The sequence below is a fragment of the Hyaena hyaena genome, unplaced genomic scaffold, assembly GCF_003009895.1.
Source record: "Hyaena hyaena isolate Hyena2069 unplaced genomic scaffold, ASM300989v1 scaffold_15, whole genome shotgun sequence".
Classification (NCBI taxonomy): Eukaryota; Metazoa; Chordata; class Mammalia; order Carnivora; family Hyaenidae; genus Hyaena; species Hyaena hyaena.
The window spans coordinates 1,827,048-1,850,676 of NW_024080647.1; the positions used below are offsets into that span (position 1 = coordinate 1,827,048).

General features: G+C 42.5%; 1 protein-coding gene across 2 annotated transcripts in view; it reads right to left on the minus strand.

Moving 5' to 3' along the window:
* MAP2K5 (mitogen-activated protein kinase kinase 5) overlaps positions 1 to 23,629 on the minus strand; it is a 269,836-nt gene that overhangs the window by 59,638 nt on the left and 186,569 nt on the right. Inside the window, exons 18-19 of one of the 2 annotated variants that reach the window (XM_039220036.1) lie at positions 10,437 to 10,463; positions 10,093 to 10,125 (exon numbers count right to left, since the gene is read on the minus strand). The exons of the other annotated variant lie outside the window; for it this stretch is intronic. Coding sequence (XP_039075967.1) covers positions 10,093 to 10,125; positions 10,437 to 10,463 — 60 coding nt within the window. The remainder of the gene's footprint in view (positions 1 to 10,092; positions 10,126 to 10,436; positions 10,464 to 23,629) is intronic. 2 annotated transcript variants of the gene reach the window in all.

Consider the following 23,629-nt stretch of genomic DNA (forward strand, 5'->3'; position numbering starts at 1 on the left):
TAGGACAGAGGCCCTTCTCTGATGGATAGGATGGACCTCAGGAGTTTTGTGTAGGACTAGCCCTGCCAGAAAAAAAGTCTGTAGTTTAATTTACTCCAAGGGGTATTTACAGAGCTCCTGCTTGAGCCATTATCTCTACCAGGTGTTGGGATAAATTCCCAGGCTGGATGACTTATGATCTAGTGGAAGACAAACTCGTGAACTCAATTTGATTCTGTATGCTAAAAACCATGACAAAGCTTTTGTAACCAATCTTTGTTGAATTCCACCTGGCCCTGGGCAGGGGCGTGGTCAGATGGAAGAGGTGGGAAGGTAACAGGGACAGCTTCAAAGAGGAGATGACATGTGAGCTAGGCTCTGGAGGATGCTTAGGCATGGGCAAGGTGAAGAGCGAGAGGAGGTCATTCCAAGCATGGGGAGGGGCGCCAGCACAGGTGTGAAAGCGTGGAGCAAGTCTGAAGACCACTGACTGACCGAAAGTGAGGCTGAAATCAATACAGGTGAGAGACTCAAATGCTTATGGATAGGGTGAGCCCCAGAAGGCTTAAGAGGTTGAGATCTGTTATTTTTAAAAATACAGTTACACCGTGGAGGTGGAGCGATAGGAGAAACAAGGCAGAGAGAAAAGCTCAGAAGCTTCCTAATAACGTGCTTTCAAAGCAGACTCTTGCGTCTTTTCCCTCCCCTTTCCCAGTCCTCAATCTTCTCATTCCCTTCTTCACACATCCTCCTCTGCTAGAACAGAGACGTTAGCTGCTTCTTGGTTCTCCCGGTTCATGTCGAGGTGTCTGGCCGTGTGATTAACCTCCACCCTCTTCTGCCAGGCGGGCACTGCCGTTAAACACTGCTTTCATCCAGCACTGGCCATGTTTGCTGGCATTTCTAGGAAATATCAGAGGAGCTGTGTCTAAGTGAAGAGTTCTTGTGAGCTGAGGTGTTTGGTGAGGGGGACGACTGTCCCCATTCATAAGGACTCTTTTTAATGCCACTGTAATGATGGGCATACGCCCATCAGGCAGCTAAGTAAATAGTGGAGGCTTTCGTACATCTTCATGAAAATTTATGGTGAAAAAGAGTCATAAGAACTCACGGAAGGCACAGGCACAGACTTTTTATAAATGGAGGCCTGTAATGATGGGTTATTAGTGATAGTGATGATGATGATGATGATGATGATGATGTTGATGATGCCAAGAGTCTGTTCCCATCCTAAGCTTTAATCATCATCAAGGACCCCAGGCCTGGGCACACCCACAGCAGCACCCCCTACCCTTCCCACTTCCTCCCCATCTCCCCCACCCCCCCACTATGGCCTTCCTGTCTCACCCCCTTTCCGGGCCACAGACCTTATAGGGAAAGCCATCACCTCCCCCACTTCTGGTCCTGAAGCACAAAAGAGCTGTGGTTTGTCTAGAACGTGTGGTTGCAGTGATTCCATTTTCGTGAAGCTATCTTTTGATACACAAACATTTTACATTTTGAGGAAGAACAATGTTTTTTCCCCACTTACGCTCTTGGGTGTCACATCCATGTTTCCTTTTAGGAGTTTCATGGTTTTAGCTCTTTCATTTGGGTCTTTGACCTCTTTTGAATTAATTTTTGTATACGATATCAGTGGGGGGGTCCAAATTCATGCTTTTGCACGTGGACATCCAACTGTCCCAGCATTGCTTGTCGAAAAATACAGTTCTTTCACCACTGAATGGTCTTGGCATCTTCGCTGGAAAACAACTGAGCATGGATATGTGGGTTTATCTCTGGATCCTCCATTCTATTCCATATGCTTGCCCTTATGCCAATACCATACCATCTTGAGTACTGTAATTTTGGAGTTTTGAAATCACAAAGTATGAATCCTCCAACTTTCTCTCTCTTTTTTCAAGACTGTTTTGGCCATTCTGGTTCCTTGCATTTCCCTATGCATTTTGGGATCAGCTCGTCCATTTCTGCAAGAACCCACTGGGATTTTCACAGAGACTGACTGAATCTGTGGATCAATTTGGGGAGTGCTGCCATCGTAACAGTATATATTCCATTCCCTGCACATGGGTGTCTTTCCATTTATGTAAGTCTTAAATTTCTTTCAATAATGTTTTGTGGTTTTCCAAGCCTTTTATTCTTTTCGATTCTTTTTGTGGTAACTTGAATTGCTTTGATTTCATTTTTGGGTAGTTCATCTTGGATTACATGTGTATAGAAATACAATAGATTTTTGTGTGTTCTTGTATGCTACAACCCCGCTGAACTCATTTATCAACAGTTTTTTATGTGTGTGTGTGTATTTTCTAGTGTTTTCTATATAAAATATCATGTCATCTGTTACATATAGCTTTACATCTTCCTCTTCAGCTTGGATGCCTTTTCTTTTTCTTGACTAATTTTCCTAGGTAGAATCTCTAGTACAGAGTTGAACAAAAGTGGTGAGAGTGAACATCCTGGTCTTTTCCTGATCTTAGGGTGGGAAGCTTTTAGTCTTTTACCATGAAATAAGATGTTAGCCGTGGGGCTTTAGTACATGTTCTTTATCAGGCTGTCGAAGTCCCTTCTCTTTCAACTTCGTTGAGTGTTTTTTTTTTTTTTTTTAAATCAAGAAAGGGTGGTGGATTTTTGTTAAATCCTCTTTCTGTATCTGCTCAGATGATTTTCATTTTTTAATCTACTAATCTAGTATATTATATGGACTGTTTTTCATTGGGCCAACCCTGTATTTTTGGGATAAATCCCGCTTGGTCATGATATATAATTCTTTTTATATGCTGCTGGATTCAGTTTGCTGGTATTTTCTTGAGCATTTTTACATCTATATTGATTAGAGAAACTGATCTACAGTTTTCTTGTGAAGTCTGTTTAGCTTTGTTATCAGGACGCTACTGGTCTCATAGAAGAAGCTAGGAAGCATTCCCTTCTAATTTTTAAAGAGTTTGAGTAGGATTGGTGTTAAATCTTTAAACATTTGTTAGAATTCATGACAAACTCATGAAACCATATGGTCCTGGGCTTTCCTTTGTGGGAAGTTTTAAAAAAAAATCTTATTTACTGTTATGTCTACTCAGATTCTGTATTTCTGGAGTCAGTATTGGAAGTTTGTGTTGTCCTAGGCACTTCATCCAGGTTATCCAATTTGCTGGCACATGATTGTTCATGTCATTTTATTTTTTTACCTGAGAGGGAGAGAGAGAAGGAGAGGGAGGGAGGGAGAGGGAGAGGGAGAGAGAGAACACAAGTGGGGAGAAGGGGCAGAGAGATAGACAATCTTAAGCAGGCTCCACACTCAGCATGGAGCCCGATGCAGGGCTTGATCTCATGGTCCCAGGATTATGACCTGAGGGATTATGACCTGAGCTGAAATCAAGAGTCAGACATTCAACTGACTGAGCCACCTAGGTGCCCCCTTTTCATTTTCTTACAGACTTTTTAATTCTGTAAGGTTGGTAGTAAGGAGCCTCCTTATATTCTTGATTTTAGATCTTTGAGTCTTCTCTCTCTCTCTCTCTCTTTGGTCAGTCCAGCTAAAGGTTTGCCAACTTATCTTTTCAAAGAAGCAACTTCTTGTTTCATTAGTTTTCTCTATTTTTTTTATTATCTATTTTGTTTATTTTCACTCTAATTTTATTTCCTCCCTTCTGCTTGCTTTGAGTATAGTTCACTCTTCTTTTTCTAGTTTCTTACAGTATAAAGTTAGGTTACTGATTTGAGATCTTTCTTCCTTTCTAATGCAGGCACTGATAGCTAAAAATTTCCCTGTGAACATTGCTTGTGCTGCATTCCATGAGTTTGAGAATGCTGTGTTTTCATTTTTGCTCATCTCAAAGTATTTTCTATTTTCCCATGGGATTTATTCTTTGTCTCATTGGTTTGGGCAGGGTATTGATTCCATGTATTTGTGAATTTTCCCAATTTCCTTCTGTTACTGATGACTTCTGCTTTCTACCTCCCTAGGCCCCTTGGTTCCTTGGCTGGCTGTCCATTTGGTATCCACACTACGTCTACACCAGTGTACTCTATCAAAGCCCTACTCTGTGTTCATCTTCAGAAAGCATTCATGGAGAAAGCAGAAGAGATAAACTCTCCATCAGACCCACCCAGGTATATAGATACACAGAGATAGTACATAGGCTATGTTATGCCATTCCTAAGACCAAATCCTCTTTCCTTTCTATTCACACGAGGGAAGAACAATCAGCATATCTCAGAATTATTCAGCTAGTACCTTCAACAATCAAGCCTCTTGTTTGTCTTCATACCTGGTCCAACTATAGCCCATTAATGAACACTAAAAGTTTGTGCAATTTTGGAATTTCCCAAATCTTGTGGTTCTTTAAAAATTTTATTATTTGAGTATAGTTAACACACACAATGTTGCATTAGGTTCAGGTGTAGAACACAGTGATTTGACAACTCTCTATGTTCTGCTGTGTTTATCCCAAGTGTAGCTACCACCTGTCACCATACAATGCTATCACAGGCCCACTGACTATATTCCCGATGCTGCAGCTTCCATCTCTGACACTTATTCATTCTATACCTGGAGGCCTGTACCTCCCACTGCTCTTCACCCATTTTGCCTGCTCCTGCCTCAATCTCTGGCAACTAGTTTGTTCTCTGTATCAGTGAGTCTGTCTCTGCTTTTCTTTCTTTCCTTTTTTTAGAGATTCCACATATAAGTGAAATCATACAGTATTTGTCTTTCTCTGCCTGACTTATTTCATTTAGCATGATACCCTCTAGGTCCATCCATGTTGTCACAAATGGCAAGATCTCATTCTTTTCTTATGGCTGAGTAATATTCCTGTGTTTGTGTGTGTGTGTGTGTGTGTGTGTGTGCGCGCGCGCGCGCACGTACACATCTCCTTCACCTATTTATCAATGGACACTTGGGTTCTTCCATAGCTTCGCTATAAGAAATAATGCTGCGGGGCGCCTGGGTGGCTTAGTCGGTTAAGCGTCCGACTTTCGCTTGGGTCATGATCTCGCGGTTCGTGGGTTCGAGCCCCGCGTCGGGCTCTGTGCTAACTGCCAGCTCAGAGCCTGGAGCCTGTTTCAGTCTGTGACTCCCTCTCTCTCTGACCCTCCCCTGCTCATGCTGTCTCTCTCTCTCCTAGAAATAAATAAAACATTAAAAAAAAAAATTAAAAAAAAAAAAAAGAAATAATGCTGCAATGAACACAGGGGTGCACATATCTTTTCAAGTTATTGTTTTTGTTTTCCTTCCAGTAGTGGAATTACTGGATCATGTTGTATGTTTATTTTTAAATTTCTGACGACTGCCATACTGTTTGCCACAGGGGCTGCACCAAGTTACATTCCCACCAACAGTGCATGAAGGTTCCCTTTTCTCCACATCCTCGCCCAGACTTATTATTTCTTGTCTTTTCAAGTCCAGCCATTCTGACAGGTGTGAGGTGACAGCTCATTGTGGTTCTGATTTGCATCTCCCTGATGATGAGTGATGTGGAGCATCTTTTCATGTGTCTATTGGCCTTGCAGTTCTAGAAAACCCATCATTTTATGGTAAAAGATATTTCTGATCAGGTATAAGCACAACTTAAAAGAATTCACTTTTTTACTAGTGAAGTAAATAAATAAACAGAAGTCTAAACCAGGGATTTGCTAATTGTCTTCCTGAGTACCTACAGATGTTAGGTAGGAATTTATTTTGAGCTGTAATATGTTTGAAACACACACACACACACACACATATATATATATATATATAAAACTGAAAGTAATAATCCATTTATCTGGTTGTCATATTTTAGAAAACCCGAACATTTGAAACACATCTGTGAACTTAAAAATGATTCACGAGAAGGGTTTCCGCCTAGCATTTACTTTTTCTTTTCCGACCTGGGGAGTGAGTCCTATTCCTCCTGTCTGAGACCTGGCTGAAATGCCACCTCCCCTGAGGGGCCTCTTCTAATTGCCCCCAGGACAAGCCCCCCATCTCTGGTTCTACAGATGCACCCTACACGGAGCCACACTATTCACTTCTGTGCCCATATCTTTTCCAAGGCTGTGAATTACTTAGGGGCAGAGGCTCAAGGGTGATGCCCTCGCTTCCGTCTTTGTGCTTGCCTGCACCCCAGTCCTCTGATGGCCTCCGCTAGTTGACTCCAGCCAGCCGGGGCTTCAGTGACCCAGAAATCATTGCCGTGATGGTACCTGCTGCATCACCGTTGTGGCCGGCCCTTTGTTGCCAGCCAAAAGCAGGAACCCTAGGCACCGGGGAGAGTGTAAGATGGCTACGTTGCTTCCGGAGTCCCAGCACATCGTATTGGTGCAGGATGTGGGACTGTGCTTCTGCCTTTCTACTGTGACTTACACACCTAGTCTGCAGCTGGCCTGGGTGTGTTGCCTAGAAGCCCTGTTCTCTCTAGGCTTGGAGGCTGTCCTCACCATGGCCTGCTCAGCTTGGGCTCTCAAAAAGCAGGAACTTTGATAAGTATCTGCTGAATGAACGCACACCAGCCCGCCCATTTGACTTCATTAAAGAGGGGCGCAAGTCTCTATCTTCCTTCTCAGAGGAGCTCTGACCTTACACATGCCACTTGGGTTTCTGATTTGATTTGGCACCTGCTAGTTTTACCGGGGTCACTGTCAGGAGTGCAAAGACTGAAGACAGATGGTCAGATGATGGGGGCAGCAGGTGGTCGGTGTCGAGAATGAAGAGTGACCAAAGAAAGCAGAGATGATCATAAGGGAGAACACAGGAAACCAAGCAGAGCAGCAGAGCCGTGTAAGGCTATTTAGCCTGGGAACAAATGGCTCTACACACCTCGAGAGGCCAGGCGCATGACTGAGGGCCAAGGCCAAACACAGGCAAATAGGTTGGTCAAATTCAGTGGAAGAATAAGGTAAGCCCCGCACAATTTTATAGCCCTAGAGGGCATCAATACATCAAAGTTTAGTTCGGTATCATGTTCAAAACAAGGGCCTGAGTCATCAAGAAAAGGTTAAATGATATTCATTACACACTGTCAACAGGCTGCCAAGAGCAAATACATTTTAGAAACACTTCTTTCTAAAAATGAAAATTTCTCATTGATGTCAGAGCTTCAAGTGGTAAATCTCAGTTACGGAGACAATAGGGCCCATCTTACTCCACAAAGATATCAGATGGCTAAGGCCTCATGGCATACACAGAGATTCCTATCACTTAACAATTAATCAAGCACTTCACATCACAGGCATTTGGGGGCTGGAGAGGGCCCGATTACCTAAGCATTTTAAAGTAAGAAGTTCTTTTGAGAGAAGTGAGTCTGAGGCATCGATACTATCATGAGGATGGCATTCGTACTCTGAGTTAGCCAGGTCCATGCCAGATAAACTCTACCCACCAAAATTAAACTGGATTGCCCTCATTTCTGACTGCAGCTTGCTTAGTCTCTCGTTGCGTTGACTATCCTTCTGGGCCCTGATCTGCAGCCCAGCTTTCACATTCAGGACTCTTACTCCTGTTTAACTTTCGGTGTCTTAGATGGACATCTGGTAGCTGGCTCTGGCTTTGTTCCATGATTCTACGTCCTGACTCCCAGAGTGGCTCTGACATTCACTGCTGGCCATTCTAGGCCTGGCTCCTGCCCACCTGGTCTTGTTTAATGACCTCTTCACTGTTTACCATGCCACGCTGGGAGGGTGAGCTGCATCCACGCAATAATGAAGTATGTGGCTTTACTTAGCTCTTTTGTACCTGACTCTAAATACATTCATCTTGTTTGAACTAGGCTCCCTTCGGGGTGATACTTTTTGTTCTGACTTGTCTCTAACAGCAACAGTACACACTATCATTGGACACACATCTCACAGTGGGGCATACACCACACCCAAGGAGTAAAATGGCTCAAATCCTAGCTGGCTATATATTCACGCAGGAAAAGAAGCCCTAAAAGTCAGGTACAAGTGAAGACAGATAGCTAATAGGCCTCTGGGATTTAAAAGGGCAGATTTAGTCCTGAAAGACATTATAGAAAAGGTTCTCAAACCTTAATGTGCAGGGTTACCTGGGAAGCTGGTCAAATGTAGATTCCTGGGCTCCACCCCTGGAAAGTCTAATCCAGTGATCGGGGTCCAAGAATCTGCATTTTTAACCAGAGCCTCAGGCAATTCTGATGCAGTTAGTCCTGAGATCACCCTCTGAGAAACACTGTACAGAGCAATGGGAAATCTGACAAATTCAGGACAACTATAGTAATTAACACCTCCCTCCCCCCCACCCCTTGCCCACTATCCTTTCTTTCTTAAAAGCTAGGATGCACTTTGCATAAGGCAAGTCAATTGGCCAATACTTTCCTAATACTCATCATTGAACATCAGCTCAGTTCCAAGATCAATTTATGTTTGTTTTAGTAAATACAACATAAATTCCCCAAGTTTCCATAAGAAGATATTTTTAATATGTCTTTTGAATAAGTCGGAATAGGTGTCAAAATTGTATTTTTCTCTCAACTGAGGAAGAAATGCTATGAAGAAAAACATACCGTTTAAGTCCCATGCGACTGTCTTTCCCACATACCATCCCTCCTTAGAACATCTCTTTAGGACAATTGCAGAATTCTCAGGATTTTGCCCAAACCCAGCAAGTGAAGTATTTTAAATATAACAGTGATCACTACTACTCTAATAAGGAATGAAAGTATCTGTTTGATTCAGAAAAACTTCAAATTAGCTCACCAGCAATGCATACATTGCTGGTGAGGAGTATCTGTACCTGAACGTCCGGATGGCCGGCAGCCTGGCTGGCCAAGAGCAGTAGAGTCCAGAGAGCCGAGCAGGCTGTGCAGTTGCCTGGGTGGGCCAGGTTTCCCTGGGCGTGCCCCTAAGCAACCCTGGAGAGGGGACCCTCAGGAAAATCCGTTTAATTGGGAGGATTCTGATGGGGATAGGATGCTTTTGGAATCTAAGATGACAGAAGATATTGATGAGCTATTAGATCCAGGGGGCCTGTCTGATATTTGAGATAATGGGACCTCCATTTGTTTCAGGACGATGCCTTCATTTTTGCACTAACATGGTTTATGGCTTGCAGGGGATATATGGACTGACGGATGCAGCCATTAAGGATGTTAGAACCCCATTCTTACTATTATTGTGATATGCGCGCGCGTTTGTTTTTTTCCTAGGAGGATCTTTATTTTTTCCCCCAAATCTCATAACTGGTTATACAGATGTTTAATTGAGAGGAATAATTATGAATTACGATTTGTTTTCTTTCAAACTTTCCAATCTGAGTCATTTATCGCTTTCACTTCAAGTGTTTTAAATATTGTAAAATTAAAGTTTAAAAAATAAACATTGCCGGTAGGCAAGCCCAGGCCCAGAAAAAGTCAGTTTTTAGAAACATTAATGTTTTCTTAATTGAGAGCGTTGGTGTCCTACAGGCCCTGTGTTCTGCTAGTTTACAGAAAAACAGACTTTAAATTCAGAAGAAGGAGTCGAAAAAGTAGACTGAGAAAGAAATGCCGGTAGATTAACTCCATGAAGGCGAAGGGAGAATGGAACACGATGGGTAAGGGTGATCAGAGGTAGGGAAGGACTTAAAATGTGCGGGTTCTAGTTGAGAGAGGAAGAAGTCAGGAATGTATTCTGGGGAAAATGCCTAATTAGGAAATTAGAGCTGCACTGTTGACCCGAAGCATTGGAACATTTTTATCACCCCGTTATGCTTTGGGTAAATAAAGCAAGGGAGACAAATTTTATCCAGCTTATGTTTGTTGTTCGACTCTGACCCTTGCCTACTGGAATGACTTGAAATATCTGCTATGGAAAAAAAAAATGAGACCACTTTAATTTCCGGCTCCATCCCCATCTGGCTGGGGAGAAGAGGACGAATTGATATTATCCTGTTTTGTCTTCAGGGCTTCTGATACCCCTGAGGACCGGCCCATGGGACAGTCTGTTTGGGGAGGGATTCCGGGCCAGAATCAGAAGAGTGGGACTCAGGACAAGGCCAGTCCACGTAACACAGCTCAGAGCCATACGACACAACTTGCTCCGAGGATGTTGGGCACTGTGCTTCATTAGGAAACAAAATATAAGCTTTCCACACCATTAGGAATGACTTTAGGAGTGAAAGCACATAAGACGATGCCTCACCTCATCAACAATGCACTGCAGAAGCTGGAGAGGCTGCAACGGGAAAGAAGAGAGGAAAAAGTATTAGCCTCTGTGCAATGTCTTTACAGTGGAGTGGAAAGAAAAAATCATTAATGCAATAAAATATAGCAAGATTAATCAACAACAGCAAACTCTTATAAAAACATGGATGCTCAGGATGTTCTATTATTTCTAATGGTACCTAATCTAATACAGGCAGTTAAAGGTTTGCATTTTCTTCAAAATGCAATTTGCTAAGTTTAAAACAAGGCATTCAAGCATGCAAAGGAAGCAGCCATCAGGAAAAAGAAAAGTGAATTTTTTTCTGAACTCATAAAGCTTACCATTAAAGATCCCTGGTTTTTCTGAATCTGAAAAAAGGCAATATGTAATTAGCATGTCATAATCAAAATGACTCACTTGGACACATTATGATCACTGAGAGAAAATTATTGCATTGCTGGTGGCAATTTGTGGGCATGTGTTAACACAATTTACATAATGAAAATACACAAATGTTAATAGCTCGCTTCTCATTTATAGGCGAAAGTCAGCAGAATGTTAATTTCACACAACACTTTTTAGTACCCTCCAGGTTGTATTAGAATAGGGAGAAAAACCATAATCCATTTCAAAAGGCTGTTTACGATTCAGATATAAATAATGTTTTATATTGCTAGATTGTGAACACTGGGCTTAATGTTGCAATCATTGCTAATGTTATGAAGCTCACTCTTTTTAAATTAAAAACCGATTTATTTAAAATTGAAATTAAATCATAGTCAGAAATTAGAATTTTGGATTCCTGCCAGTGTCTGCTCACCATCCCCTATTTTTTGAAGAAAACTTTAATTATGTGGTTGAAGTATTTGTCTTTAACTCAGGAGTGGGGTGAAGACACCACCTTTTCCAAAATTCCTTCAGCCTGTTTCCTGGGAAGCAATGCTCTCTGGGAAAATCAAGTGCATGCAAGTTTTACACTGTTTTTCAGGGAATAAAAAGCAGAGGCAAGTAAGTGCCTGCTCCTAGGCAACATTCTGAAGGCAGGCTGTTCACACATCTAAACACCGATAAGCCACATCTCTTAGAAAGTTACTAAAATGTGACACCAAATTAATAACACATCCAGTTAGTAGCTGAAATACTAAATACTTCAATCCCCCACCCCCACACAAATGACTGGAGTTACTATTAACTCAAGGCAAATAAAGTCCCAGGCACTAAATTTCCTAAGGAGGAAAATTTCAGGAACTAAATATGATTATTGATGGGTCAATTGCTGGCTGAGACACCTGAGCTCCAACCAGCTAGTAACATATAGGGAAAATTGTAAAAGGACAGCTGATCACTGAACAATGCAGGAGTTAGGGATGCCGGCTCTTGTGCAGTTGAAAATCCATATATAACTTTTGACTCTCCAGATACAATCAGCTTCCTGTTGCCCAAAATTGTTACCAATAACAATAACAAATAGTCGATTAACACCTATTTTGCATGGTATATGTATTATATGCTATCTTCTTTTAGGAATGTAATATAGAGAAAAGAGAGTTGAGAAAATTATTAAGAAAATCATAAGGAAGGGGTGCCTGGGTGGCTCAGCCGGTTGAGAGTCCAACTCAGTCTCAGCTCTGGTCTGGATCTCAGGCTTGTGAGTTCAAGTCCTGCACTTGGCTTCATTAAAAAAAAAAAAAATCATAAGGAAGAGAAACTAGATTTACAGTTCTGCACTGCATTTATAAAAAAGTCTGCATATAAGTAGCTCCACACAGCTCAAACCCATGTTGTTCAAGAGTCAACTGTATTTTTTAAATTAATGTTGATGGTGTTTTAAGAAGTTCTTCCATGTGTATCTGATCGGCACAAGCACCCTGAGGTTGGCAAGGATGGTCATTTCTATCCTCTGAAGGGAAAACTGGACCTCCCAGAGGACAGGGCAGCGGCAAGGGCAGGGCCAAGGCCACGGGGACAGGCTGTAGCACTGTGGCTTCTCCCGTGCTCTTCCCCCCACCCCCCAATATCTACCTATGGTCACAGCATGATTTCAAAACAACTGGATCTGTATAGATAGACTTGTATATACTTGTATAAATATACTTGTAGATATATTTGTATAAATCTACTTGGTGTGTAAAGTTGGCAAATAATCAGTTTTGGCAGGTGGGTTCCTCTCAACTAGACTGCACGCATCTCAAGGGCAGAAACTATGTTTTTGCATTTCTTTTGCATCCACAGGGCTTCTCAGCAGACCCTTCACCAGTGCTTGAGTGTTTTAAAAAGCACTTTCCCATGTATTATCTGAACATGGCCCCCACTCATCCCTGCTCTCCCCAGTCACCACTCCTTGAAACCTCTGTCCCAGGCTGACTGGCTCTTAGTCTCTTTGGGTAGTTCCCACTTAATGCTATGCCGACTTATTGCTCCTTCCTGTAGTCACAGAGTACTTCTGCATAATGCTCTGATGGGAAAGATTTACTTTAACAACAAAGAGAGAGGGATTAACTGCCACCCTGGAGCGGCTAAGGGTTTTCGTAAGAAGCCATACCACTTTTCAAAACTCTTGAAAGGTCCGGGTAGCTTTCCAACAGGAGATACTTGTGGTGTTGGCTTTTATTTATTTTTTCAAGTCCACATGGAGCCTCAATCTGCACCTTCCATTCTTAGTAAGATGTATCTACTTCCACATGAGCATTACTTGTAATGAACAAAGAATTCGAAATCCGTTTTTGGCAAAGAGAATGTTTTTCACAAATTTCCAACAGTCAGGGGGGATTACAACATTCTCTGAGGAAAGCGTGCGGCAAACATTCTAAGTGAGATGTTTCAAAATAAATTCAGGAATAAACTGTGCCACACTGTTCCCAGCAATATGTAAGCTGTCTGAAATGAGTTAAGGGAAGAACAGTTTTCCTCATGAACTAAACTCTTAAGAGGTCTCCTCCTTGCCCTATTCTATGGATTAAAGAAACCATGGTTTAAGACAAAATTTTTACTATCTTAATGCTTTGTCTTTACTACGAGGAAGGGGGAAACAGCAGTATCAGAGTCTTTTTTTATGATCTTATAACTATACCATTTTGCCCAGGTTTTTAAAGAGAGATGTTGTTACCAGGTTTTATTACACAGCTTTGATAGCTACATATTATATGAAATCATCTTCATAAATTTTGTATTAAGGTAGCAGTGCCAGTACCTGAAATTGATTCAAAATGCTTAAGATACTCAATTACTTTTTAACATTGTTACACAATGCGGTGACTTATATCTTCTATTTCACGCGAACTTGAGGACGCAACATCATTGTAATTGATTCATTTTCTCAATTAAATAAAGCTACTGTGCTTTTCTTTATATGAATGCCACACAGACCACAGAGTTAGATATATTCTTTCCTTCCTCAGTCTCAGATATATTGCCTTAAAGGTTATATTCTGTTCCTCTGTTCAATTCCACCAGAAAATTTAATGCCACAGTCATATTTTTCAAATTCTGAATTGCCATGTACTCGACTGTATTTATATTAGGCTTATTTTTCACTGCTAAACTCGTTGTTGTTTACCTTTTTCAAGATCACATTACTGTACTGGTGCAGCAGCCATAAAACAGACCGAAACAAAGTCAACCTCCAGTCACTGCGTCTGCTTTTACACACAGTTCATGAAAAAGTGAAGCCCCTAGTTTTATAGCACATTAAAAGTGGTACTAAGGGTGCTTGATATAAAATGTTCGCTTTGTGAATGCCTCTCTTTATTCTAGGTCTGTCTTCCAAATGCTGAGCTGTGAGAGCAGAGTTCAGAGGAACACAATAATATTGCTGGGGCCAGTGAACTGCCTGTACCTTGCAACATATGAAATGCTGTTTATAACTAACTCGTCCAAGTCCAGATTCCTATTTGCACATTTTGCTGGTGTTGAATAGTCTATGTCTAACTAGTACTTTGGGACCATGAACAGAACAATAACTGTTCCAGTCATTATACTTTGCTAATCAGTCTCCAGAACTAGTAGCATTCTGATAAACTAATTAATTGAAACTCTTCTCTCTTCTGGGCATAGCCTTATTTCCACCCCCCCCCCCCCCCCCGCCCCCTCCTTTTAACAGCCCTTAGCTATAAGGCTTTAAGTCACATGAACAGGGGACAGTTACACCTCAGTCTGATGGAAGACAGATCCTTGTGTGTTTAAATGGGGAGGAATGATGTCATAACAGGCAGGCCTGAGTATCAGTTATGGGCTGTTACTGCAGGACCATTTATCATATATCTCCTTGCAAGGACCATATAGTTGGCAATTAGAAAAGCTTCTATAGCATGACTAATGGCTTTGGAAAAGGATCCCAGAAAGGAAGCTCCTGATGCAAAAGTTTGCTTGTGGGGCCTCACCTATGCAGTCAAGGACTCTGGTGATTGTGCCTCTGCAGAGGTGTTCTGTACACATAGTGGGAAAGCACACTAGGCCCTTTTACATTATATACACAAGCAGAGTCAGACAACTCAAATGATCCACCTATGTAACTTCGAGAAGACACCAGCTATAGCTTTCATTTTCTCTTTTACTCCCTGGAATGATGGCTGGCCCTGCAGCCCTTGTCGCAGAGATTTATGTGTGACCGAGGTCAGATCTTCCAGTATCAGTTGACACATTTTCTCTTTACATATTTACTGCTTTCCAAGCTTGTGTTATTTCCTCTTAAGTGGAAGAAGAAAATATGAAATTAAATGATACGGTGGGCAATTCTGAAGAATACCGGGAGTATGTGTGAGTGCGTGCGTGAGTGTGTGTGTGTGTGTTCCTGGCACCACACTCGAGCCTACACTGTTCATTCTATTCTTATTTTACATACATTTTAGGAACGATAGTTATTTTACAGATGTTCTTTTCAAATCAGATGCATTAAGCTTAACTCTGCCTAACATAAACCAGGATTATGGTAAACTAAGACTTTTATATTCTAAATGAAGAAGAACGACCTAAAATTGTTTTTTTTTTTTTTAATGAGAGCAGCTGGAGAGATGATATATTTCAATCTCCTTATTTTGCTGTTAGGGAAACTGAGGCTTAGGGGGGCACAGTGCCCAAGGTCATAGATACAGCATGGGCTAGACCAGACTGCTGACTCAGGAGGCTGCTTGGTGTGGAGAAAATGCACATACACTGGAGTCAGAAAGCCCCCTTGGAATTCCAGTCAGACCCTCATGGTCTCAGAAGCTCCCTCCCTTCACTGGGCTCAGGGCTCTTGTGCATAAAGTGAGGGGATGAGCTAGAGGAATCCAAAGAATGCTCCCAGGCAGAGCTTCCCATCCAGGTGCCATGTTTTTTCTTACCCACAGGAGAACTGGAGCTGGCAGTCAATCTTGTTTTATCTGGCACTGTGCGGGGTGGTAAAACTTAGGGACACACCACCTCCAATCTGTTACAACTTTGCAAAAACAAAGTGCCCAAATCTCAAAAAGGCTTCAATAAGAGAACAGAAAAATCATTTCTACAATGACCAGAAGCTAAACACACATTGCTTAGTACCAGCAACTTAAAATAAGGTTTCTTAGGGGTGCCTGGGTGGCTCAGTTGGTCAGGTGTGTCTGACTTCAGCTCAGGTCATGATCTCACAGTTCATGAGTTTGAGCCCCATGTCCAGCTCTGTGCTGACAGCTCAGAGCCTGGAGCCTGCTTTGGATTCTGTGTCTGCCCCTCCTCTCTCTGCCCATTCTCCACTCATGCTCTGCCTCTCTCTCTCTCTCTCTCTCAAAAATAAACATTAAAAAAATTAATAAAAAAAGTAAGATTTTCTAAACAAAGGACTGGCTTTATGTTTGTTTTTGTTTTGGAAAAAAAAAGAGAGAATGGGGGGCACGTGGGTGGCTCAGTTGGTTAAGTATCCGACTTTGGCTCAGGTCATGATCTCACGGTTTTGAGTTCAAACCCCTTATTGGGCTCTCTGCTGTCAGCACAGAGCCTGCCTTGGATCCTCTGTCCCAATCTCTCTCTCTCTGTCCTTCCTCTGCTGGTAGTCTCTCTCATTCTTTCTCAAAATAAATAAATAAACTTAAAAAAAAAAAAAGAAAAAGAAAATGTACTCTAGTGAACCATAAATGGGAATTCTTGCAAAATGACATTTTTAGATACTGAATGAATGCACAAGGAGACAAAATAAATAATTTATTTATCCAAAATAATGAATAATAATATTACTAATAATACAAAATGAACAAGTATAATTCACTTATGCCATATCTCTCTTGTTTAACAGCCTCTGTCCTTGTTTACGTTCTTATCATGCCTGTAAGCCTTATTAGCATATCTTATATAGAACAAAACAAAAACAAAAAATAAGTCATGGGACTTATTTAAACAACAATTAACGACTTAAAACAAAAGTAAGTCGTAAGATGATTTAACAAGGAGCCACTCAATGGGATACGAGAAAGTCACTAGGATTCCCACCTTCTAAAATCCACTCCCTGGCACTTTCTCTCTGCTGCCTTTAGGAGGGACCAGTTTTGAAAAGCTCAGACTCAATATCCCTGAATTTCACGAATAGCTGGGTGGGACAGAAAGGCTGTAAGATGCCTAGAGGAGGGCTCAGCTCAGATGGGACCAGACAGGAAATCATCACAGCCATAAATTAGATCACTTGGCTCTTACTGCTCCCCGAGTATCAAGGACAATGCATTTTCACACAAAACACAGCAGCTGGAGCGTCAAGGTACAGTGTAACATTATTCATTTGCTGGGTCTGCCAGTTAGTGAGCAGGAAAGAAAGGATCCGACTGCCAGTCTATACTCTTTTATTCCTTGTGTATTTAAAACTGACATAGCTCATGTCCTACTCCACGTAGGGGTATAGGAACCCTAGTAAATCATCCTCTGGGGAAATGTAAATTTTAATATTCAGGCCTGAATTTTGTAAGAAAAGCAGGGGCTCGCAAACACAATGTAAAATGATCAACGTGAATTGTAAAATTAACCTTCTCTCTTGGCCTGGCCAAGATGTCTATTAGGCACTTTCCTCACAGAGAAGATAATACGTTGGCTGTATCAAACTTTTCTTTCTTTCCCCCCAACAGGGTGGTCTTATTCCAGAATCTAGTTTAGAGTATCAGTTATGCAATGTATGTGGGGGGCAGGTAGTTGGAGGGGATGTGGCTTTTTTGAGAAAGGCCCACTGAGGGCGCCTGGGTGGCTCAGTCGGTTAAGTGTCTGACTTTGGCTCAGGTCATGATCTCATGGGTTCATGGGTTCGAGCCCCGCAGCAGGCTCTGTGATCCTGGAGCCTGGAGCCTGGAGCCTGGAGCCTGTTTTGGATTCTGTATCTCCCTCTCTCTCTGACCCTCCCCTGCTCATGCCGTCTCTCTCTCTCTTTCAGAAATAAATAAAACATTAAAAAAGAGAGAGAGAGAGAGAGAGAGAGAAAGGCCTATTGACCATTCCATTCTTTATGGTCAAATAAATCGGCGATAACAGAAGATTTTTAATGTGTCAACATGTCTCAAAGGGTTTTTGTGGAGCTATCATTTAGTCTTTGTCTCTATTAACTTCAAACCTCCACAAAGCAAAAGAATCCAGAACAATGTTAGAGGTCACCCAGTCTGACTCCTTGCTGCTGACTCTGGAAGAAGACTTTCAGGGATGGGAGTCCAATGATTCTATCCTGGGTGGCTTAAGTTGTTAGAAAGTTCTTTCTTTCTATGAGTTCAAATATGTCTCCCTAGGAGATATACCCGTGGTCTGGGGCTGTAGTGATTAAGTCTAGTGGCAGCAACTCACATGTTTGGAGATGGCTATTTCTCCAGCAAAGTTTTCTTTCTCGAGTCGGCATCCTGTTTTCTTCCTGAGATCATTTGCTATGATTGGCTGCCCTCTGTTCTTCCCCCTTCTATTAATAATGACACTCTAACAAAATTCCCCTGCCCTTAACCAGCCCATGTACTTCGCCCTCACCTTACTTCATCACCGGCTTTACGGGCAGGACACGTGGTCGGGCTTTGACTAGTCAGCAACAGCGAAATCCCCTGGGCTTGGGGAAGTTAAACCGATCCAGTCAAACTGAAGCCTCCGGCCTCTGGCTGCCTGTGGGGAAGAGAGACTTGTTCTCCCTTTCTAGTCGGGAAGCAGGTTGCCCTGGAAACCCAAGCGCTGTTCCCGGTCTGTGAAGGACGAAGCCTACCAGAAAGAGAGCCAAAAGTGACTTGCTGGATCAAGTTCTAAAAAACCAGCAAAACGTGGCTTTTTGGTCATGCGATTCAGTTAAGTCCCCCTGTGGTTGAGGCGACTTGAGCTGGGTTTTCTGTTACCTGCACCAGAGAGCTGCCTGGGGGAGCGGAACTCGGTTTCGTGTTCTCCACCACCGTGACCACGTTTCTCAGAGTGCGGTGCCGTGTGCGTGTGTTCCTCATAAAGTGTGACACCCACACCTGAACATATACCTCGGGATGACTGGCCCTGTCACCTTGTTCTGGACATCACACACTCTTCCGGAGGAGAAGCTCCTGACGGCTACAAGTACATTCAGCTCCTGATAGCCGTACCACAGGGCTGGCTGAGCGGAGAGAAACAGGCGTGTATAAGTCTTGGACTGAAAAAGAATTACTTCTTTCCTGTACTCTTCTATTTCTTATGTGTTTCATTCTGACAGGGTATTCGAGAGTCAACATGAGTACAGGATTAAAACAATTACAGAATCTAGACAAGTCTGATGAGATTTCTACCTGTTGCCTCTCTCCTGCGACAGACAGAAAAAACATTAGCCTTTTATTGGTTTGGTGGAGGAGAGGCCTGTCCAACACTGAAGTACAATCATAGACTCTTGGGGTCTGAAAGAATCTTGAAGGTTTTTTAATCTGACCCACCTCTACGTGATCCCTGGATCCCTCCTTTCTCACACTCGTGGCTCACAGGGCTTCCGTCTGGATGCATACGGTGATGCGGAGTTTATGTGTCCTGTCTATTCTGTCTCTTGTTCCAGCTCGACCTTCCTGATGGTGCAAATCCACGTCTTTTCTTACGTGAGAACCCTCAAGTACCTTAAGACAACCATCACATCTCTTTGGAAGCTTTTATCCTTCAGGTATTACTGCTGGCAGAATAGAGTGGAAATATGGACACACAAGAATAGGGGACAAAATTGCTAATTGAAAGCCTAAAACTGTGTATTGATTCTTAGTTCCTTCTGATTCTAAAATCTGCTATGTCAACATGTAAAACAGTCACTAAATCACTAATTCATTGATTCACATCTTTTTTTTTAAGTTTATTGAGAGAAAGAGAGAGAGAGAAAGAGAGAGCGAGCATGAGTGGGACAGTAGCAGAGAGACAGAGGGAGTATGAGTGAGACAGTGGGGGGGGGGGGAGAGGATCCCAAGCAGGCTCTGCACTGACGGCAAACTTTGGGATCATTGCCTGAGTGGAAATCAAGAGCTGGACCCTTAACCGACTGAGCCACCCAGGCTCCCCAGTTCATGTCTCTTTACCAAGAACTTACTCTATGCCAGGCACCGTACTGGAGTCTAGGACCCAGAAGATGGATAAGCTGCAACTGCTGGTCCACAAAAATGAGTGACTTCTTTAAGGTCCCTGAAAGTTAGTGACAGAGCTAAGAATCACAGGGCTTGCATTCCCCTTTAAATGACACTCAATTTTTGGATAAAATACAATCTGTTAGATACAAGGTGCTGTAGATTTCTAAGATCGTGTCCTCAAAAGAAGGATGTTTTTAGGTATTTCACGGAATGCTTTCTTTGTGGGCTAAGACTCTATATATCGCTGGGTTTTTTTGTTTTTTGTTTTTGCTATGATGCCATTTGACAACATTGTTTGGCCTGCTGAGATTTTGAGCTAAGCTGCAATTTCAGCCAATACATGCTTTATTTGGGATTAGAAAGGAAAGAATCTTGAAATACAGTCACACATAATCATGCTAATTAACATGTGTCTTACTGGTTTGGCTGTAAATGAGATTCAAAACAGGATTTAAAGAAAAGAAGTCATGGGTATAGGGTGAACTAAACATAGTTTGATTCCTGTTTCAGAGATGTGGTTCACACCTCTCATATTGTGATTTGGGTGAAATAAAGTCCAGGAGTGTACTTGGGAGATGGTGATGAGAAAGGTAGCTGAAAGTGTGGAAAAGTGGGGAAAATTGGCTCATCCAAGATGAAAGGAGACCACAGAAGTATCTAGCTCAGTACTTTTCAGACACTGGTTACCAATAATCGGAAGTTCATGTAAGATATTACTTAGACACATTAACAAAAATTAACAAAAACAGAACTCTGTGTGTGTGCATATTTGTGTGTGCATGCATGTGTGTAGGTGTCTGGGAATGAATTCCCACCTATTTTATCCCCTGTCTTCCCATGTAATTCTGCAAATCGCTGACCTAGGACACCTCTATCATCTTCCAGATGAGGAAACTGAGGTCTGAGAAGAAATAAGGTCAAACAACTAACAAGAAAAGCCAGGAAGAGAACGCAGGTTGGCTGTGTGTGTGTGTGTGTGTGTGTGTGTGAGCAGAAACCATATTCTTTTTGAAAGATAGAGAGAGCAAGCAGGGAGGGGCAGAGAGAGGAGAAGAGAATCCCAAGCAGGCTCTGCGTTTTCAGTGCAGAGCCTGCTGTGGTGCTCGATCCCACAAACTGTGAGATCATGACTTGAGCCAAAATCAAGAGTCAGATGCTTAACCGACTGAGTCACCCAGGTGCTCCGAGAAACTTCATTCTGACAAAGATGTAGCTTATCACTTGATGGCTGTCTCACTTGCTGCCACCTGGTCCTCTCTGTCCTGAGTCATCAAGTGTGTGCAGCTGCCTGGTTATGGAGGCAAAGGGCTGTCTAAAAAGCGGGGGCTGGAGGAAGGCCTTCCACTGGAAATTTTCTTTTGTTTACTGTATTTTACCCAACTAGAACTAGGACTATGGTCAAGGTCTCCCCATGCCCAGAAGAGTGCTCTTTGCAACCTGTTTCTGAACAGAAAACAAGACAAGCTTCATTACTCTCTTTGGTCTTTCTTTCCTCCTCTAACCTCTTTTCCTTCTAAGACCAGTATATTCTCCAGCTTTTCTTTCCCTCTCTGCATAGCGGTCATCATCTGCAGACTTTGACAGGGTATGGCATAACAGAGTCCATGCTTGGTTCTAATTGGTTGCCTCAGTTTCCCACAGTTCCTTGGAGCTGACACCCTGGCTGTAGGCATAAACAGACAACTGCCTCCCTTCCTAGCTACTAGCAGCTCTTGGGACACTCTTTCCACCTGGTGTGTCCTGGGCAATCTCCAATCCTAAATCGAATCAGCTCTTTGCTCCTTTTAGGCAACTCATTGATTTTTCAATGAACTTAGCTTGTCCATTTTACTGGCACTAAAGAGGGTCGGGTTCTTAGCATCATTAACATTTTAGTTGAGGAAGGACTCCCAAGCCCCCCAGGCATTAATCCAGAACTGTTAAACATCTGAAAAATAATCTGTGCTCAAACACAAGTTGGCCAGGTCTGCCCCCTTTTTAAGTTGGATGCCAATGAACCCCGAGCCACAAATCTACCCAAGTTTTCTATACTGAATAGTATAAGTAGAACACTGGAATATGGTAAAAGTTGACATCTTTGTTGCCATTGCTGCTACTGCTACTGAGGACCACTTTCCCCTGGGGGATCTGTACCCATCAGCAATTAGTTGGTAGACATGGAGCATTCTGGGACAGTAATTTCCATCTCTGTGGACACGCAAGTTAGAGACAGTACCTGAGTGGATGCTTGTGTAAAACAAAAATGGCCATTTGGGCTCCAGCTTCCTGGTGCCTTTCTCCCCGCACCATCCCTCTAGAGTGGGAACCAATCTGACCCGGTTGTCAAATACCTGGTAATCGTGAGTGAGTCACTGAATGGCTCTTGGAGTCTCATTTTCCCTTCTATAAACTGAAAGAGTTGGAACAGATCACTGTAAGATCTCGTCACCTTCTGAAATTCTATGATCCCACGAAGTAGCAGACAGTACTCATAAAAACCAAAGGGGGAAAAGTGCAAGGGCTCCCAGACCACAGAGCCCAAGAGGGAGAGAAGATGGCAAAGTTCCCACCTGAAAGCCAGACTGGGCGCTAAGGTCATTACTTCCAACTTCAATTCTATTTCTGGGCTAAGCTGATTATTTAAAAATCGTAAAAGAATCAGGGTCCCTAGTTACTGACATAACAATCACTAGGTTCTGTATATAGTTCTATATGTTATGATTGTGATTATGAATGATAAATTATAACTCAAAAAAGAAAGACTGCAAAGGAAGGCTCTTGTGGGATCAGAAAAGTAATTCATTTTAGTCCTACCTGGTGTGAGACGTGAGACATGGTCATATATTTTCAGAGTTACGTAGGTAAATCCCTGAAGTACTTTCCAGAAATATAAGTAATACTAATATTACCTAGCTCTTGTTTATCTTCTTATATTTTTCAAAATGTCCTCTTAGGCATTAGCTCATCTGAACAAGACAACCTCCCAATCGCTAGAAAATGTCCTGTGATGGGCCAAGTCCCTCAGAGACGTGTGCCAGCTGACCTCAGGGGCAGAGGTCTTAAAGTGTAATGATTTCCAACCTCAGACTGGCTCCCAGTCATCTCGAAGGGATTCATGAAATTCTCAATCCCAAATTCATTACCTGGTCTCTGCTGCATTTGCCATCTCTGTCCTGACACACCACCTCTCTCCTCCACCACTCGGCCTGCCCGTTTCTTACTGCCCTCCCAGTGTTGCTTTAGAAGTTACCTAGGGGCGCCTGGATGGCTCAGTCGGTTAAGCATCTGACTTCAGCTCAGGTCCTGATCTCACCATTCGTGAGTTCGAGCCCCACATCGGGCTCTGTGCTGACAGCTTGGAGCCTAGAGCCTGCTTTGGATTCGGGGTCTCCCTCTCTCTGACCCTTCCCCGCTCACACTCTCTTTCTCTCTCTCAAAAATAAAAAAACATTAACAAATAAAATAAAAGTTACCTAGGGAAATTCTTAAACTGGCAGGGAAATGGGAATAACAGTAGTACTAGTAGTAGTAGTAGTACTAGTAGTACCCTAGTAAATTAAAATACTGGAAGGATACTCTATACAACATGTTGCTTCAGACCTTTGTCTTTTCCTGGATGAATCTCCTCATGATGAGAATGCCGGGAAAGTTCTTTCCCATCCGTTTAGCCTCACAGCCTCGGTGCAGGCATCACCTGCTCTGTGAAACCTTCACAGCTTTCTGAACTGAGCTGACCTCTTCCTCTTGAGGGCAGAGACACCACCTCTTCTAGGGATCCTTTTGTATCAAGTGCCACTTGTTTGTTTTATATTTTTCTTTCTACTAGACTAGACTCTTCGAGAGCAGGGACCACATCTGTTTCATTTCTGGACTTCCAGTGTACAGCACAGTGCCAGGACAGAGTAGGTGTATGGCGACAGATACATGTTGAATTATGACATAGATCTATGTCCTATGAATTATGAGATCTATGTCATAACGTAGTGTAGAAGGTGCCATAAAATCAAACCGGCATGGGGTTAGTGTTTTAAAAAAGACAGGGT